We start from the raw sequence: 19746 nt of genomic DNA, 5'->3' as shown, positions 1-19746 counted from the left end.
TGCTGGAACCTTCAAATCTCGATTCCGAGGCCGTTTACTCTAAAATCCAATCTTAGTCAATTCTTCCAACTTAAAGCTTTCGAAATGAGAATTTTCTTTCCAATTCAACTCTGAACTTCTGAAATTTCAATTCCCACCACGCGTACAAGTTATAATACCTGAAGTGAAGTTGCTCATGGCCTCAAACCGCCGAACGGCGTGCTAGAGCTCAAAACGACCGGTCGGGTCGTTACAATTTGCTTAGTTTATCATCGAACAATAACAAATTCCAAGTACCGAAATCACAATCAAATTTTGAAAAATGACTCGAACAATGACAAAGAGTTACGAGAAAATATAAAATTTGTAGGGAGGGAGAGAGTGTTTTGTGGCGAGGAAAGGCATTCAATAGGTGATACTTTCATTCAACAAGAGAAAATTAAACTACATGCACGTAGTGAGTTAATTGAATCGTAATTTGCACATATTGAGTAAACCTCTTTTGTTATATACACGAAATCATCACATAATAAACAATTTAACTTATGAAAATAAAAGCAAGAACAAAGAGAGGAAATTGATGAAGAGAGAAATAAAAATGTTTCTTACCTTGGAAACACGGAAGATTAAGGTGGGTTGGATATATGTTCATTTCCCCTGGAGCCTTTAGAGACTTCCTTTATGGCTAGACGGGTAATAGTTTTATATGGAATATGTATATTTAGTAATTACTATTCAAATAGGTAAAATCGGATAATTAGTTTAAGTTTAATAGGTAATCCTCGTAAATTCTTCTAGATTTAATTGAGCTAAATGAGATCAACATTCTTTTTTTGGTGACATTTTCTTACTTTTTATTTTATAACTTAAAAAATACATTGTTTAATAGTAATATTTATAGTATTTTTTTTTAGAGTTGCGTATTCATTAATATGGGGTTCACTAAATAAAACCCCTACGCCCCGTTGGTACACGCGCTGATGTCAGTGCGCCTTCTGAACCCCCAGTCCTCCGCCCTTCTCCATTTTCACTTCCGCAACTCCCTTTCTTCATCAGCCCCAAGGAGTTGCGTTCCGTCACATTTTAGGTTAAAATCATCTGCTATGTCTTATCGTCCGAACAGCCGAGGCGGCCGTCGTGGCAGCGGCAGCGGCGGAGGCCGCGGTGGCGCAGGCCGCGGTGGCGGTGGTCGTGGAGGAGGAGGACGCGGTGGTGAACAGAGATGGTGGGACCCTGTCTGGCGTGCCGAACGCCTTCGGCAACAAGCCGCTGAGGTACTGTTCCTGTGCCAAGCTTACACACACACATTTTTTCCTTTTTGCCAAAATGAAGGCTTCTTATGTATAATACATAATCTGCTTTTTGGTTCATTGTTTGTGCTTTTGTTAGAAATGTATAAATATAGATGTACGGCTGCAGACGAACAATACCCTTTCTTTTCACTGTTTATATGAAGTCGTGATGTGTATGTTTATGCAATTGTGAATAACATTCGAGTGATTGATGGCGTGTTCAAAGTTAACAGTGTGAATTTTGGTTGTAGATGGAGGTGATGAATGAAAATGAGTGGTGGGGGAAGATGGAGCAGTTTAAGAAAGGAGGCGAGCAGGAAATGGTAATAAGGCGGAATTTTAGTAGGGATGACCAGCAAAAGTTGGCTGATATGGCGTATCAATTAGAGCTTTACTTGTAAGTGGTTTGATCATGAGGAAAAACTGCGGTTATCACTACTAGGATTTTGATTTATTTTTGTTTGTTTTATATTTAGCATGGCATGTGCTGCCATTTCCATCATTATGAACTTACATTTATAATTAAACATAGATTGCAAAGACCAAATGTAATTGAAGATGCGAGTAGTCTTGCTTTTGTAATGCAGGAAAATGACAATTTACACAAAAAGAAAAATTTCTTAAAACATGCTTCTACTGTGTCAAAACACATATTTACCTTTCTCCTCCATGCATGTCCTAAAACTTTGCGAACATTGCATACATTCTCTATTTCTTATTTATATATGTAAATTCGTAAAAAGAAGATTTGAGAAAAGTGCATCATGGAATTTGAGAAAAGGAATTGTTACATTACCTGTATATTAGATATGGTTGTGAGACAGGAAATGAACTTACTTAAATATGACTTTTGTATTTGTGACCTGTTAATCTTCACATAAGTTGCAAACGTACGGAGAATGTAGTAGTTGCACAATTTATTTAAGATGTAAACCATTTAATTTTGTTTATTAATTCATTTAAAATTACATGGAAGAAAGTTATCTCAAAAGGCCTACAATATCTCAGAATCCATGAGAACTTAGTGGAAAATAGGGTATAATGGAAAAAAGAAAAGATCTTGTTAATTTCTATTAAAAATGACAGAAAGCAAAAAGGCTACATAGGTGATATCAATTAGTTGGATTAAGGCTTAGACATATTGGTAGCTTACTTTTGGTCCATTATTCTCTAGGAGTCTTGTAATCTTATTAGAGATTTGTATGCAAGTAGAAAGTGTAGGGATTTTCTAGTGTTAGAGAATCTATGTAATTGAATATTGGGCAAAATGTATAGTGAGGATGCATATGGCAGGTACCAACTAACTGAGGATTGAAGTGTAGTTGTTATTTTAAATTATTTAATGTCTACATATTCTCTACTTTATCTCAAATTAATATGTTTTTTACTTTTTTTATAAGTAACTCAAACTTAGGAGATGAAAAGCAGACATGTTCATTCTCCAAAAAAAAAAAAAAGAAGTTTCATTCTCAATAAAGCAGACATGTCACTTACACTTTCCAATGTATGGTAATTGCGGGAACTTACATGTGTGATATATGACATTTCTTGTGTGTTTGTGTCTAACTTAATGGAAGAAGAAACTAAACCTGGTAAATAAATTGGCTCCATCCGCTCATTTGAAAAATAAGCTGGCTTCCTTTGTGGTTTTAAGAAAAAATGGTTTTCCTTGTGGATTCACCATTAAAAAGCACCATTTTATGTCATAGTGAAGTAAAGCATTTACCTAATTGTTCTTTCCATGCCTTTTGTATTTGCTGGAAGAAAGCCATGCTTATAACAAAGGAAAGGCACTTGTTGCAAGCAAAGTCCCATTGCCAAGCTATCGTGCTGATCTTGACGAGCGTCATGGATCTACACAGAAAGAGGTATAATACTGGCATCTTGCTGTTAGCTGGTAAGAGTGTTCTTTCACTTATCATTATTGGTGGGTTGCTTGTGTTCTTTGGTATTTGTTAACGTGTAAGTTAACTGTAACCACACTAATAAAAAATATAATTACTTTGTAACTATGTCACAGATAAGGATGTCTACGGAGATTGAGGAAAGAGTCGGAAATCTATTGAGTAGTTCACAAGATACTGTATCTGGTGGGACTTCCTCTTCAACATCTGGTAGTTCTGCCAAATTATCATCCAAAGCTCTAGAAACGGCCAGACCTAAGTTGACTGTAGAGAATGATACTGCCAAGCAGAGACTTAATAATGAACTTAAACAGAAACAGGAAAAGACAAGGGTACACCGTACACCTTTCTCTCTCTGGTTTATTTGTCCTCAATCTTATTTTTATGGTACTTTTTAGTTGCAGAAGTTGACTGTTTTTAGATCATTCTGCTTGTAGGAAAGTGAAAAAGTCAAGGCAATGATCTCATTCAGGGAAGAACTTCCAGCATTTAAAGTAAAATATGAATTTTTGGAAGCTGTTGCAAGTAATCAGGTGCAATATCAGTAATAATTACTTTTGCCGCATGAAAGTATGCTGTTTCAGCTCATTTTATTTCCGAATTGTCTAATTTGCAGATGATTTCACATACAACTCTACTAAACTTTAGATCTTGCCATGTGTATTTAGAAACACTTACGCATTTAAATGTACAATATTCATCTTAAGTGGTTTTAGAGTGTGCATGGACAGTATGCATTGGTCTGTCTGGGTAGTCATCACTTGCTTTCTCCCTATTATATATATATATATACACACACACATTTATGTGTGTGTGTGTGTGTGTGTTGAAGTTGATAGCAAATTTGGCTGGACTAGGAGAGCAAAATATGCCACATCGTTATCTGCTTAGCTTTTGAGTCATGGAGATATTAGTTATGGAAGGTGGAAGTAAAGGAATCAGGTATACAAGGACCTACACCTGAATGCATAAGCAAGATTTCTAGCAATTTGCCTGGTAATTCAAATTACAATCTTTTGAGTATGTTTTATCACATGACTGCTATGGCTTTGGGATCATAGTTTGAATTTATAATGACTCGCAACTTCTTGATACTGAATTTTACTTGAAGAGAACTTTATTTAGTAATGGAGTGCAAGGTTGGAGTACTGAAGCAGATTATTATAGTGCGAGTCTTGAAGCAGAAAAGTACAATAATATCTTACGTCAAAGCAGAATAAAGGGCAACCCGGGTGCACAAAGCATCCCGCATTCACGCAGGATCGGGATTTGGGGGAAGGGCCGCACCCCAATAGGTGTAACGTAGACAGCCTACCCAAAACCAGAATATCAGACTGAAAGTTTTGGAGTATGCAATTATAACAATAGATGAATTAGAAAGGTTCTTGTCAATTGCTTTTGTGTTTTGGCCACTCAGCTGCTGGTATTCATATAACTAAAAGAATAAATTATATCCTATATGTACAGGAGCAACAGTTAGTAATTATAATCTTATTAGCTTCAATGTTACATTAACTCTTGCTATCATTTCTTATGTTATATTAACTCTTCTGATTGTCTCTCCTCTTTACCAAGTGAAGAGAACGCGGATCGGGTGTCCTCTTGGATGTTCCAAACCACCATCTTGGACTTCCGACATTTACTTCAGATAGAAAGTTTGAGACTACTCAGCCCCCCATTTCAATTACAAACTCTTACTTCTCGGTCCAACTTAAACTAATCCCTTATCAAGCAAGAAATTCCTATTAATCAGACAAAAAGTAAGTTTTCACTAACGGTTCACTTTCAGGTGTGATTGCAGCCATTCCCCAAAAAGGGAGAGGGTGGATGTAATTCAACTCGAATAAAGTGAGAGAGGTAAGGGGTCACACCCTGTCCCACTTGGTGGATGAAATCTTCTATTGTTTTGGATTTTTTCCACACACCTTTTCCTACACACCTTTTTCCCTCTTTCCGAGGAAAGACTAATCTTTCAAGCGAATAGAGACCTAAATTTCCATTAGATTCATTCCTAAGCTTGCTTTGTGAGCAATACTACTTACTGTTGCGCAACGAAGTTTACATTCGTTCACTAATTATGACGTGCGTACTAGCCGATAGAACGGACACAGAATCATTATGGGCTCGAACTTGTTGCCACTATGGGTCTCTTTGAAAATTCCGAGCTATTTGCGGTGATCTAATCAGATTTCGTGCTAAGAGGAACCACCTCCACACATTAACTAATTCCATGAAAGAATATTCTAATTTTATCGAGTATCCTTAGCTTGTCGACCCACCTTTTGTCTAGTGTCAAATTAACTTGATCTAGATAGAATACTTACCTTCCTAAAAAAAATTGGTCTAGAGGGGCAATAGTACTGCTGCTTAAAGATTAAAACCGTTTTCATTTTCTACACGCTGGGATTGCACTTTCTCCAACATTAAACAATCCCTTCTCCCTAAAGATCGCTCTGATCACTCTCCTTACTTTTAGTTTAGAAACATATGGCTTGAGAAAAAGGGTTTTGAAGGTACAACCAAGAATTGGTGGGCCTCCTTTTTATATACATGGCAAACCAGATTTCATTCTAAAAGGGTTAGTCGGTGCCCAAAGCATTCCCATTCACGCAGGATCCAGGAAGGGCTGCACTTCCGGGGGGTATGATGTAAAAAACCTGAAGATGTTAAAAGCTAAGTTGTAAGAATGGAACTAGATCTCCTTTGTTAATCTGGAATGCGACAAGTCCGATATCCTCAATAATATTCAAGCTCTTGATATTATCACAGAAGAAAGAAGCTTCAATGATGACAAGTTGTTGTTGAGAACTAGTAAGAATTTCCAGAATGGAGGAAATTTTGTGGAGACAAAGTCTAGATATTTTTGGCTCAAATAAGAGTATAAAATTACTAAGCTCTTTCATAATATGACGGATGAACACATACGATATTAATCAAATTTGTAGCCAAGAGATTAATGGGGTCATGGAGGAGTTATGAGAAAACAACCTGCAATGAGATTTTTGGTTTCTACAAAGCTCGGTACACTAAATTCGAAGAAAGAAGCCATACTTGGTCACATGAAAACCTCTCAACAATCACGTATGAAGAGAAAAATTGGCTACATAGACCCTTTGAGGAGGATTGTTTTTGGGGCAATCAAGAATTCATAACAGTGACGAGGCACTCGGCTCGAATGGATTCACCATTGTTTTTACCAAAAAAGTTGGATTATTATCAAGTTGACGCCGGAACGTTGAGGTGTACCAATATTGGCGAGGTTAGGAACACCACTATGACACGATAGCCGGAAAAGAGGCCACCTTGGTTGGCTATTTCCGGGGATAATTCACGTACTTCTTAAAAAGAAACACTCTTGAAAGAAACACGTTAAAGCATAAAGCTTTATATCAACTATACTAAAATTAAAATGGTTTACTACTTAAGGTTTGAGGGCTCGTTTGGTACATGAGATAAGGATAATAATCCCGGGATAAAGTTTTGGATTAACTTTATCCTATGTTTGGTTTGGGATATTAGTTAATTTGGGGATAACTTTTACACACCGATGTTTTGATTTCCAGTCTTTTTTTTCCTAACTTGAGGTGTTTGGCCAAGCTTTTTTGGGGAAAAAAATGCTTTTGGGAAGAAGCAAAAGCAGTTTCTGAGAAGCAGAAAAAAGTAGCTTCTTCCCAAAAGCAGAAGCAGAAGCAGTTTTGACTTTTCTTCTTACCAAAAATACCCTTAACAAAATATAGTATATACCAAAATAACCATTAAACCTAATACTTAGGATATTAATGTATAAATATTTCTTATTATTTTTAGGATAGTTTTCTAATATATAATGACTTTAGGGGTGAATGCTTTTATATTTGTTGAATGATTTTTAATACATTTTAACTTATATTAAAAGAATTAAGTACTTTTAAATTTTATTTTCATATTTTACTAAAATAAAATAAAATTTTTTAATTATTGCCTGTAATAACAATTTTTTAAGATTATTAATTTACTTATAATATTAACTATTAAGTAAATTTATTCATGTCCTTATTCGTAATTTGATACTTAAAAGCACTTTCTGAAAAGTTTGGCCAAATACAAATTATTGCACAAAGTGCTTTTCAGAGTGATTAGCCAAACACAAATTGAAAAAAGCACTTCTCAAAATAAGCTGATTTCTCCAGCTTGGCCGAACAGGCTATACCTCTTCTGGCATAATTGTTTTATGTTCATCCTTTCATTATGCTTCATACTTTCCATTTTGTTTTTCTCGGAGTCACTTTGAAATTTTGTGGAAAACTTGTCCCATGTTTGAAAAGCATTCATTGTTAGGAATCTCTGCTTGCAGGTCAATTGGCATGTTTGCAATAATCTTTCCTATTGCTGGATTCTAATTCAATTTCCTGGTCTTTCTGGTGCTTCCATGCTTTTGAAACGCATTACTAGCCTATTAGCGCTTTTCCAGGGAGAGTATACTCACTATGTGGTCAATACAGGTTTTGGTAGTTTCTGGAGAAACTGGTTGTGGCAAGACCACTCAGCTCCCTCAATTCATTCTAGAAGAGGAGATATCATCCCTCCGTGGTGCTGACTGTAACATTATATGCACTCAGCCTCGCCGTATATCTGCCATATCAGTTGCAGCTAGAATATGCTCTGAAAGAGGAGAGAATCTTGCTGATACTGTTGGTTACCAGATCCGACTGGAGTCAAAGCGCTCTGCTCAAACGCGGTTGCTATTTTGCACAACAGGAGTGTTATTGCGGCAGCTGGTATTACGCTCTGCAACTCTTTTCTGCCAAGACTTTTGTAATTCTTGTTTAATTGAAATAGTACAGGGCAGCGCAGATTGCTACTTGCAATGCTTAATATACATATTATTTTTTTGTCTCCACATTTTTATGACTAAGCTGCTGTGTATTCAGAGAGTCAATTAACACGGCTTCTATGTGCTCCGATATAAGCTCAACAATAGAAGATGAAGGAAACTTAATGTATTGTCTTAATATTTCTGGACAGAGAGGAACCTTAGATGCTTTGATGGTATCTCAACTCCAAATCACTCCTTAAAGGCTAGATGTCTATGAGTCTGTTTAGCTGGTGTAAACTCTCTTCTGTAAATAGCACAGATCATCTTTTTGGATTTTGTATGCTCCCTAGTCCTGGTCTAATTCTCATGTATTGGAGCTAACAGAATCACATTTGTAACTTTTGTTATTTTGCATCTTCTTGATGCCTTCAATGAATCTACTTCATAAAAAAAAAACTTAATATATTGTTTGCTTAAGATGGGTGTGATACTATTTATATAATTATCTAGTAGTTATCTTGGATTAGTACGAAACTACGAATGAAAGTTTTTACATCTATTTGAACGAAAGATGATTTTTTCGTTCCTTTCCTTTTCAATGTAGGTTCAGGACCCTGATTTGACTGGTGTTAGCCATCTGCTTGTTGATGAAATCCATGAAAGAGGCATGAATGAAGACTTTCTCTTAATAATTTTACGTGACCTCCTTCCTCGACGGCCTGATTTGCGTCTCATTCTGATGAGTGCTACTATTAACGCTGAGTTGTTCTCCAAATACTTCAGAAATGCACCCAAAATTCATATATCGGTATTGCGGTTTAAGCTTGTGTATCTCCATGTTATAAGACAAGTTCAAATATGATGTTCTGCATCTAATTTTCTTAGGTTTATTTTTCCAGGGCTTGACATATCCAGTGGCAGAGCTGTTTCTTGAAGACGTGTTAGAGAAGACTCGTTACCTTATAAAATCCGAAGCAGACAGTTTCCAGGGAAGCTCAAGGAGAAGGCAGAGGCAACAAGATTCTAAAAGAGATCCTCTGACTGATCTTTTCGAGGCATGGTTTCTGCCTTGAATTATTGCCTGTTGATGATTTTCAAGTAAAATGTTTTCGTTTCTCTTGAAAATGAACTTGATGAATTAGACTTGACTTTTTGACTCAGAAGTACTATTACAAGTTTATTGTTACCTGTGTTTCTTTACATTTTGAGTTAAAATTGATTTAATTCAGCTTGTTCTTGCTGTTATAATTAATGCTTGAGAAATCCTTTTCTTTGCAGTTGCATAATATTTGTAAATTGTGACATGCAAGCATTTAGTATATATAGGTCGATCTGCTTATCAAACCTTCATTGCTCTAAAACATGCTTATCTGGCCAGATTTGCTGAATACCTTTGTCCTGTCTAGGGGAGACTTAAGAGTGAATGAGAGAGAAATGAACTGTTGCATACTTGCTATATTATTTCATACATGGTCATCTTATTCATCAACCGAGGAGCAAATATAAGAATTTGCCATGTAATTTCACTTTTAAAAGCAGGTGCTATTGCTTGCTTTTCAGAAGGTTAAAATTTTGACAAGGATAAGTAAATGAACTGAAGAGATATTTATTGTCTTGATGAAATGGTGAATGACTAACACAGATTATGTTTCCTTGTATGCTTTACCTCCTTAATGGTAGGAAACATTTTATTTTGATGCAAGATATGAATTCGAGTCAATCATTAGAGCTTCCTGTCCTATGTGTTAGTTTACAGATATGTATAGTGTAGTCTTGTCCCACATTGGAAGAGGAGTAATATCTCCTTGCAGTGTATAGCTATAAATAGGGACCTCTTGTATTGTATTTATCATCCAATATCAATAACATATTTTCTCCCGTGCCTTCTCACATGGTATCGGAGCATTAGTGAGAAAAGATCGTTGTGCGTCATTCAAGCGTTAACCGGGAAGAAAGAACTTAGTCATCGTGCAATTTTTTCCGGTGACCTAAGGCTTGTCTAAGTGAAAGTCACTTTCTGTCGGTGTTGTGCTAAAACCAACACCACCACGATGTAGATTACCCTCCGACGACCAACCCTTGAAAATTTATCCGGCAGAAAAGCCGCTACGCTCCTCCACGCGCCGACAACAACTTTTCCGGCGAGGGTTCTGGCCACTTTTCGGCCATTTTTTCGCGAAGCTTCTTCAGGACAATCTGCTCTCCTCAAAATTCCGAGCTTACCCATCTAATTCAAATCAATTCCGACCACTTTTATATTTTCCGGCGTGAACAGTGACCTTCCGGCCATTTTTTGAAAACATTTCTTCAGGACAGCTTGCTCGCAAGGGAATTCCGAGTCTATCCATTCCGGGTACGACAAATTCCGACAACTTTGGAATTTTCCGGCGAGCTACAGTGTTTCCGGCGCAGAACAGTTCTGTTTCCTGCTGTAAATAGTGTTTTTCAAGCTCAGTGTTTTTGAAAGCGAGAAGCGCGCAAAAAAGCGACAGGGGCTTGCCTCGCTTCAAAAGTGAAGCGCACGCTTCATTGAAGTGAAGCGCAATTCTTAAAAAACATAATGTAAACCTTGCAAAGACACAATATAAATAATCAAAATACATATATATAATAATTAATTTTATAAACTGAAATACACATTAAAAAAATCAAATAAACTAAAATATAACATATATATATAATAATTAATTTTATAAACTGAAATACGCATAAAAATTAATAAATAAAGGTTGAAACCTACTAGTCAAATAAACTGAATATATATATATATATATATATATATATATAAAAAATTAACTCAGAAAATTTATATAATAATTAACTTTATAAATTGAAATACACATACAAATTAATAAATAAAGGCTAAAATACTAAATAAAAAGAATAAAAGGAAAAAAAAATCGCGCCTGCCCTAGCTGTGAGCAGACGCCTGGACGGGAACAAGAATAAGAAAGAAGAAAAATTATCTGGAGGATTGGAGAGGTCTTTGGCGACTTGAACCCTAGCAGCACTTAGCAGCAATTGATTTTTGGAAGAAGAGAGAAATGGTCTTCACTTTGGTCTTAGGGGTATGTTTTGTATAATAAAAAAAACAGACCCAAACTTTTTTTTTAAAAACTGACCCTCTGAACAGAAGCGAGCGATTCTGCGCTTCTCGCTTCGCGCTTTTTCGACTGAAGCGAGCGCTTCGTGTGGTCGAGTCGCCTCAGGCATGGAAAAGCGAGCAGCCATCGCTTTGCGTCGCTTCTCACTTAAAGCGATCGCTTCGTCGCTTTTTAAAACACTGTTCAGGCTATTTCTTTAGTTTTCTCACAGGAGTTACTTATTTTCACTATTTCAAGTTAACCCTACTACTACAAATCTCGTAGCGACATGGAAACCAATGTTTTAAATAGTCGGATGGTTTCTTTAGCAGATTATATTGAGTTCCTTCAGTACAAAGCATGTAAGCAGACATCTTCTGAGATAGCTTCTGTTGTTCAAACAGGTAATAGCGTGACTTGTTTCTCCCAATCTTCATCCTCTGAGTCCTGGGTCATTGATTCAGGTGCATCAGATCATATTTCTGGTAACAAATCTCTTTTCACTACTATTTCGTATTCTCAATCTCTTCCAAAAGTCACAATGGCCAATGGGTCTCAAACCATGGCAACTGCAATAGGTCAAGCAAGCCCACTTCCTTCCTTACCTTTAGATTCAGTCCTTTATGTTCCCAATAGTCCTTTTAATCTCATAGCTGTTAGTTGCTTAGCCAAATCACTTAAATGCGCTGTTTTATTTCTTGATGACCAAGTTTTTATACATGAACGCAGTACGGGGCGGATCATTGGTACCGGGCGTGAATCAAACGAACTTTATTACCTTATCCTTGCTAAATCACATGGACTCACATCTTGTCTTCCTTCTACAAATAATTCACCAGATTTATTACATAAACGGTTGGGACATCCCAGTTTGTCAAAACTTCAGAAAATGGTATCTGGTTTATCTCACTTGTCAGCTCTAGAGTGTGAGTCATGTCAGCTCGGTAAGCATACTCGCTCCCATTTCCCTCGGCGTCTTGATAATCGAGCAGAGTCACCTTTTACTTTAGTCCATTCAGATGTTTGGGGTCCTAGTCGGGTCAGTTCCACCTTGGGATTCCGCTACTTTGTCAGTTTCATTGATGATTATTCCAGGTGCACTTGGATATTTTTGATAAAAAATCGATCTGAGCTGTTTTCTATTTTCCAGACCTTCCACGCTGAAATTCAAAATCAATTTGGGGTTTCTATTCGCACATTTCGTAGTGATAATGCCCGAGAGTATTTGTCTTCCCCATTTCAGCAGTTTATGAAATCTCATGGGATTATTCATCAAACATCTTGTCCGTACACATTTCAACAAAATGGGGTAGCTGAAAGAAAGAATAGACATCTTATTGAAACTGCTCGTACCTTACTCATACAATCTCATGCTCCGTTGCGTTTTTGGGGGGATGCAGTTCTTACATCTTGCTATCTAATTAATCGTATGCCATCTTCAGCTATCCAGAACCAAGTTCCATTCTCTGTCATGTTTCCCCACTTACCTTTGTTCTCTCTTCCACCTCGTATCTTTGGAAGCACTTGTTTTGTCCATAACCTTACTCCAGGAACAGATAAGTTAGCTCCTCGTGCTCTTAAGTGCGTATTTCTGGGTTTCTCGAGAACACAAAAGGGGTATCGATGCTACTCTCCTGACCTCCAGCGGTACCTTATGTCCGCTGATGTTACCTTCTTTGAAACCCAATCATACTTCACAGGTTCAGGTCATCACTTAGATATTTCTGAGGTACTACCAGTTTCATCTTTTGGAGATTCAGTCACTCCATCTCCACTACCTATAGCTCCAGTTCCACCACCTATAGCTCCAGTTGTAGCTCCACCACCTATAGCTCCAGTTCCTCCACATAATCCAGTTCAACCTTCTACAGCTCCACCACTCTTGACTTATCATCGTCGTTCACATCCAGCATCAGGCCCAGGTGATTCACGCCCCGCATCAGATTCTGCACCTACTGCGGACTTGTCTCCTCTTAGTCAACCAATTGCACTCCGCAAAGGTGTACGATCCACACTTAATCCTAATCCCCACTATGTCGGTTTAAGTTATCATCGTCTGTCGTCACCTCATTATGCTTTTATATCTTCTTTGTCCACTGTTTCTATCCCTAAGTCTACAGGTGAGGCACTATCTCATCCAGGATGGCGACATGCTATGATTGACGAGATATCTGCTTTACATGCTAGTGACACTTGGGAGCTTGTTCCTCTTCCTGCAGATAAGTCTACTTTTGGTTGTCGTTGGGTTTATGCAGTCAAAGTCGGCCCGGATGGCCAGGTTGATCGGCTTAAGGCTCGTCTTGTTGCAAAAGAATATACTCAGATTTTTGGGCTTGATTATAGTGATACTTTCTCTCCCGTGGCTAAAGTAGCATCTGTTCGTCTCTTTTTGTCCATGACTGCTGTACGTCATTGGCCTCCTTATCAGTTAGACATTAAGAATGCTTTTCTCCACGGTGATCTTGAGGAAGAAGTTTATATGGAGCAACCACCTGGTTTTGTTGCTCAGGGGGAGTTTAATGGTTGTGTGTGCAGATTGCGCAGGTCACTATATGGTTTGAAACAGTCCCCTCGAGCTTGGTTTGGTAAGTTCAGCACAATTATTCAGGAGTTCGGCATGACTCGTAGTGAGGCTGATCACTTTATGTTTTATCGGCATTCTGCTCCTAATCTGTGTATTTATCTAGTGGTTTATGTTGATGATATTGTTATTACTGGCAATGATCAGGATGGTATTACTAATCTGAAGCAGCATCTCTTTCAGCACTTCCAGACTAAAGATCTGGGCAGATTGAAGTATTTTCTAGGTATTGAGGTCGCTCAGGTATTGTTATTTCACAGCGGAAGTATGCCTTAGACATTCTCGAGGAGACTGGAATGATGGGTTGCAGACCTATTGACTCTTCTATGGATCCGAATGCTAAGCTTCTGCCTGGACAGGGGGAGCCTCTTAGAGACCCTACGAGATATAGGAGGTTGGCTGGCAAATTGAATTACCTCACAGTGACTAGACCTGGCATTTTTTTTTCGGTGAGTGTTGTAAGTCAGTTTATGGATTCTCCCTGTGATAGTCACTGGGATGCAGTTGTTCGCATTCTTCGGTATATAAAGTCAGCTCTAGGCAAAGGATTACTATTCGAGGATCGAGGCCATGCGCATATTGTTGGGTACACATATGCTGATTGGGCATGATCACCTTTTGATAGACGTTCTACGTCTGGATATTGTGTTCTAGTAGGAGGTAATTTGGTCTCGTGGAAGAGCAAGAAACAGAATGTAGTTGCTCGATCTAGCGCCGAAGCCGAATATCGGGCCATGGCTATGGCAACGTGTGAGTTACTTTGGTTCAAGCAGATGCTCAAGGAATTAAGTTCGGAGAAATCAGCAAGATGGAACTGGTGTGTGATAACCAAGCTGCTCTTCATATTGCGTCAAATCCGGTGTTCCATGAGAGGACTAAACACATTGAGACCGACTGTCACTTTGTAAGAGAAAAAATACTTTTAGGAGATATTGTTACAAAGTTTGTAAAGTCGAATGATCAACTAGCAGATGTTTTCACTGTGTCTCTTACTGGTTCTCGTATTAGTTACATGTGTAACAAGCTCGGTACATATGATGTGTATGCACCGGCTTGAGGGGTAGTTTTAGTTTACAAATATGTATAGTATAGTCTTGTCCCACATTGGAAGATGAGTAATATCTCCTTGTAGTGTATAGCTATAAATAGGAATCTCTTGTATTGTATTTATCATCCAATATCAATAACATATTTTCTCCCGTGCCTTCTCACACTATGGATGCCTTGAATGGCCTCGTGACTTGAGTAAAATGCTGGTGTCTCTTAGCCAGTTAGAAGCTGCTTTTATTGAACTTAATTTCTATAAAGATTGCCCTCCTAATAGAAAAATGCTGTTTGGGGGATGTGAGGCTGTGTGTCAGGTGGTTCACATTGAGGGGAGAATTGTTGCCAGCATTATGCTTGACTGACCCTTTTAAATTAGAAGGTTCAGGTTTTGGGAGGGCATCTATTTTCTCGAACTGAGTAGCCAATTCTAAGAACAAATTAATTAGGTTTGAGCCATTCATTTGACTCTGTACTGTGAAAATTGTGTTGTGTCAGAACTTGTATGTTCTTCATCCTTTAGTTATCTGATCGTTTCAAGCGAAATGTGTGACTAGTTAGTGAGTTATTTATTGTAACTGCATTTGAAAACGACAATTACTCCTTTACATGATATGTTTATTCTTTTACCAAGGAGGCGCTTATTGAAGATGTCTGTTTTGTAGGATGTGGACATTGGTTCCCATTTTAAAGGCTACAACACGACTACAAGACAATCTCTTGAAGCATGGTCTGGTTCGCTGCTTGATTTGGGTCTTGTACGTACTTTACATGTTCACAGATGAAAGGAGTTTTGTTCAGGCAGATCATTTTGATTTATAGCTCCTTATTGACCGTGGGGTCTTATCGAAGACACATTTATTGCATTGGTTGCACAGGTTTTCGTGTTTCCTAACTTTGAATTTTTTTATTCCTTTCATCTTTGAGTAGGTGGAAGCAACGATTGAGTATATTTGTCGTCGTGAAGGTGAAGGTGCAATTCTTGTATTCCTGACTGGTTGGGATGACATTTCTAAGCTGCTTGATAAAATTAAGGCTAACAACTTCCTTGGAGACACCAGGAAGTTTTTGATCCTCCCTCTTCATGGTTCAATGCCAACAATAAATCAACGAGAAATATTTGATCGCCCATCTGCTAGCATGAGGTGCGTTCTTTGTTGAGCAAAGGTGGATGTCCAAGAATTCGCATACTTTAATCTTTTAGCTAAAACTACCTTTTAGCAATAGTACCATTACTCAAGCATTCGATATTTCAGGTGTAGCATTACTTTTTCTTTTATTTCTTGTAATCTGATGGTGGACTTCCAAAGGGTCGGCTATATGAATCCTCACTGACCACGTTCCCTAATTAAATTCATCTCAAGCTAATATTAATTAAATGAATTTAAATGAAGAATACTAGAAATTCTCTATATTTTCCTATTGGCATAAGAATCTCTAATAGAGCTAAAAGACTCCTATAAAACATAGGAACTAAAGTATACGTATTAACATCACTAAAATATAATTTTTTTTTAAAAAAAACATCACTAAAATTTGTTCCCAACTAATTGGTATATCCTATTATAAATCTTTTTCTTCCATTGTGCCAAATCTTTCGTTAAGTCTTTATTGATTCCAAGAGATTATAGGCATTTCGAGACAACTATCATGCGGTTTCATATCTACATTTCTTTTTAACACCTTCGCTTATCATGGTTTTGCACCTATTGCCCGGTTCATCTGGAGGTCAACATAGGACATGACCAAGCCATCTCAATCGACCTCTCATTTTATCTTCAATTGTGCTACATGTACCTTCTGACGATTGTGGTCATTTTTAATCTTTTTCTAACCTATATGACCGCACATCTATCTTAGCATCTATATCTCTGGGAATTTCATCTTGTGGATATGTTGACTTTAGCAGCTCAACATTCATTCTCATATAACATTGCTGGTCATATAAGTTTATAAATTGTTTTATAGAACTTATCTTTCACTTTGTAGGCATCCTCCTATCACACCCTGGTAGCGCTTCTCCATTTCAATCATCCGCATTTGATTCTGTGTAATATCTTCAGCTATTATTCCATTCTCCCGGAATACGAGCATATATTCACTCTTACTTCTACTTATCGAAAACCCTCACACTCTAGAGTGCTCCTCCATAGTTTAAGCTTTTGGTTCACACCCTTGCAGTCAATGAGCACAATGTCATCAACAAATACCATACACCGTGGGACCTCAAGTAATTCCACCATGCCGGTCCCAAGTTCGGATAAAGGCGGGTTGCGGTAGGCTGGCGGCCAATGTAAATTAGCCAATTTATGATGAATCAGTCAGAGTATTTTTTTTTGCAAATGAACATCTTTGGTCTGATCATGCAGGAAAATTGTGCTTGCAACCAACATAGCTGAGAGCAGTATAACTATAGATGATGTCGTGTACGTCATAGACTGTGGAAAGGCGAAAGAGACTAGTTATGATGCTCTTAACAAGCTAGCTTGTTTATTACCATCATGGATTTCAAAGGCCTCGGCACATCAGGTAATTAAAAGTGCAGAATGAATTTAGATTGATATATTTGGAGCACATTGCCATCCCAATTCTTTCAATTTCATTTGGCTTAATTTTCTGCCTTACTGGAGAATTTTTATTTTCTGCAGAGACGTGGTCGTGCAGGCCGTGTGCAACCTGGAGTTTGTTATAGGTTGTATCCGAAACTAATACATGATGCAATGCCTCAATATCAACTACCTGAGATTCTTCGAACACCATTACAGGAGCTTTGTCTCCAAATTAAGAGCTTGCAGGTTGGCGCTATTGAATCCTTTCTGGCCAAGGCACTTCAACCTCCAGATCCTCTCTCTGTCCACAATGCCATTGAACTTCTCAAAACTATTGGAGCGCTGGATGATACAGAAGAGCTTACTCCTCTTGGTTTGTATACTGCTGTATACTGCATCTATCTTTCTCTGTATTTTCCAGATGGGAGCGTTTACTTTGAATGTTGCTTTACAGGTCGCCATCTTTGCACTCTACCTCTGGACCCAAATATTGGAAAGATGCTTCTGATGGGGTCCATCTTCCAATGTCTAAACCCTGCACTGACTATTGCTGCTGCTCTTGCACACCGTGATCCTTTTGTCCTTCCAATAAACAGGAAAGAGGAAGCAGATGCTGCCAAAAGATCATTTGCTGGTGATTCTTGCAGGTTAAACCCGAAAAAATGGTTTATATGACTCTGGCTTCCAAGAATGGCATCATTTTGTGAAATGAAATATTTCTTTATTCATGTGAAACACTATTCTCTTTGATGCAGTGACCATATTGCACTTCTTAAAGCATTTGAAGGATGGAAAGATGCTAAACATTATAGAAAAGAAAGAGCATTCTGTTGGGAAAACTTTTTGTCTCCTGTAACGTTGCAGATGTTGGAAGACATGAGAAATCAGTTTGTAGACCTACTGTCAGATATCGGTTTTGTGGATAAATCACGAGGAGCTAAGGTGATGTCTCCAAATTTCTTCTTGAAGATCTCTCTGCTCTAATGCTGTTTCAGTCTGGTTTAACCATGTCTTGTCATAAATGTTTATTATTCGTAGGGGGTACTATTCATATGGGTGGCCCTTGGGAGGGAGAGTGGGAACACAAATACAGAAAGCATATATATCATGATGTGGAAGAAGCAAATAAGATTTAGCTCCTGATTTAAGTCCATATAGCAGTACTGCACCCATTCATTAGCAAGATTGAAAGATAGTGATCTGATTTTGCAGGCATACAATGAGTATAGCAATGATTTAGAGATGGTATGCGCTATCCTTTGTGCGGGTCTCTACCCAAATGTTGTGCAGTGTAAAAGAAGAGGAAAGCGTACTGCATTTTACACGAAAGAAGTTGGAAAAGTTGATATTCACCCTGCGTCTGTTAATGCTGGTGTTCATCTTTTCCCTCTTCCATACTTGGTTTACAGTGAGAAAGTCAAGACTACAAGCATTTATATCAGAGATTCAACAAATATGTCAGATTATGCTCTCCTTATGTTTGGGGGTAATCTCAGTCCAAGCAAAAGTGGAGAGGGCATTGAAATGCTAGGAGGCTATCTTCACTTTTCTGCATCAAAAAGTGTGTTGGATTTGATAAAGGTGTGACACCTGGTTGGTGCAACATTTTCATCTTTGCGGTGTACATTTTTTATTATTTCAAAAATAAACTTATTTCCTCGTGCAATCAAATTTTGCAGAAACTGCGAGGGGAACTGGATAAAATCTTAAAAAGGAAAATCGAAGAGCCCGGCTTTGACATTTCGGTCGAGGGAAAGGGTGTAGTTGGTGCTGTGGTTGAGTTACTTCATAGTCAAGACATACGATACTAATAGGGACATTACCCGTTTATTTATCGTATAACTAGTAGTGACCAACCATATATAGATGATTATGGCTTTGATTGCAAAAAGATACTCTGACAAAAGGTTTGAGGCCCATTTTGTTGTAGAAGTGTTAGCATAGAAAGATAGAGAATTTATTTCAATGAGTTCACACTTTAATTCGCCATAAGTCCAAGTTCTAGCTGTGAAATATCACCCCTAGCTCTCACAGTAGCAAAAATGATGTAGCTGTTACATTCGAAGGAAGGGTGCAATTGTGTATTTCTTGTGCAACAATAGCGGTAATGTATTAAGAGTTATTTCTTGGTAGATGAGTCGAAGAGTAGATGACTTTTTGCTGAGACAATATACTCACATTCTCCCGCATAGTTATTTTGTCACTTTAATATCGAAAGCCTGGTTTCAGAATTCTATTGCTAGGTATATCGTGGCTTTCTGGTTACCGTTTTGCACTCTACTCGTTTGGCTTCTTTCACTCCTTAATACATGGAATACTATATTAAAGGTGCCTTTCTAACCTTCATATTTTCATGGCATCTTTTACTTCTGCAGGTCTAATTCGACAACAGAAGTTTGTGCACTGTAGAAAGTAAGAGTATCTATAAAATAATTCGTGTGGTTGGAGCAATTGATCAAAACAGGCCATCATTCTCTCTTTGATCTGACTATCTCTTACCAAAACTTGTTAGGGAAGTT

General features: G+C 37.8%; 1 protein-coding gene across 2 annotated transcripts; it reads left to right on the top strand.

The window, feature by feature from the left end:
* The first annotated feature begins 901 nt into the window (after positions 1 to 901).
* Positions 902 to 19359, top strand: LOC107798029 (DExH-box ATP-dependent RNA helicase DExH1). 2 transcript variants are annotated; one of them, XM_075233552.1, is made up of 16 exons: positions 902 to 1253; positions 1523 to 1668; positions 3040 to 3139; positions 3292 to 3507; positions 3613 to 3708; positions 7657 to 7932; positions 8575 to 8778; positions 8870 to 9025; positions 15344 to 15436; positions 15609 to 15823; positions 17048 to 17207; positions 17327 to 17600; positions 17682 to 17874; positions 17983 to 18169; positions 18440 to 18808; positions 18907 to 19359. In XM_075233552.1, exons 1-16 carry the CDS (start codon positions 960 to 962, stop codon positions 19036 to 19038), a joined length of 3111 nt encoding a protein of 1036 aa, XP_075089653.1. In that variant the 5' UTR covers positions 902 to 959; the 3' UTR covers positions 19039 to 19359. The 2 variants fall into 2 exon arrangements, with proteins under 2 accessions (XP_075089653.1, XP_075089659.1); XM_075233558.1 differs by having other exon boundaries at positions 937 to 1253; positions 3036 to 3139.
* Positions 19360 to 19746: the final 387 nt, after the last annotated feature.

Source organism: Nicotiana tabacum, chromosome 2, assembly GCF_000715075.1.
Source record: "Nicotiana tabacum cultivar K326 chromosome 2, ASM71507v2, whole genome shotgun sequence".
NCBI classification, from domain to species: domain Eukaryota; kingdom Viridiplantae; phylum Streptophyta; class Magnoliopsida; order Solanales; family Solanaceae; genus Nicotiana; species Nicotiana tabacum.
Note: the sequence above shows the minus strand (reverse complement) of the source record. Positions and strands in the feature narration are given on the sequence as shown.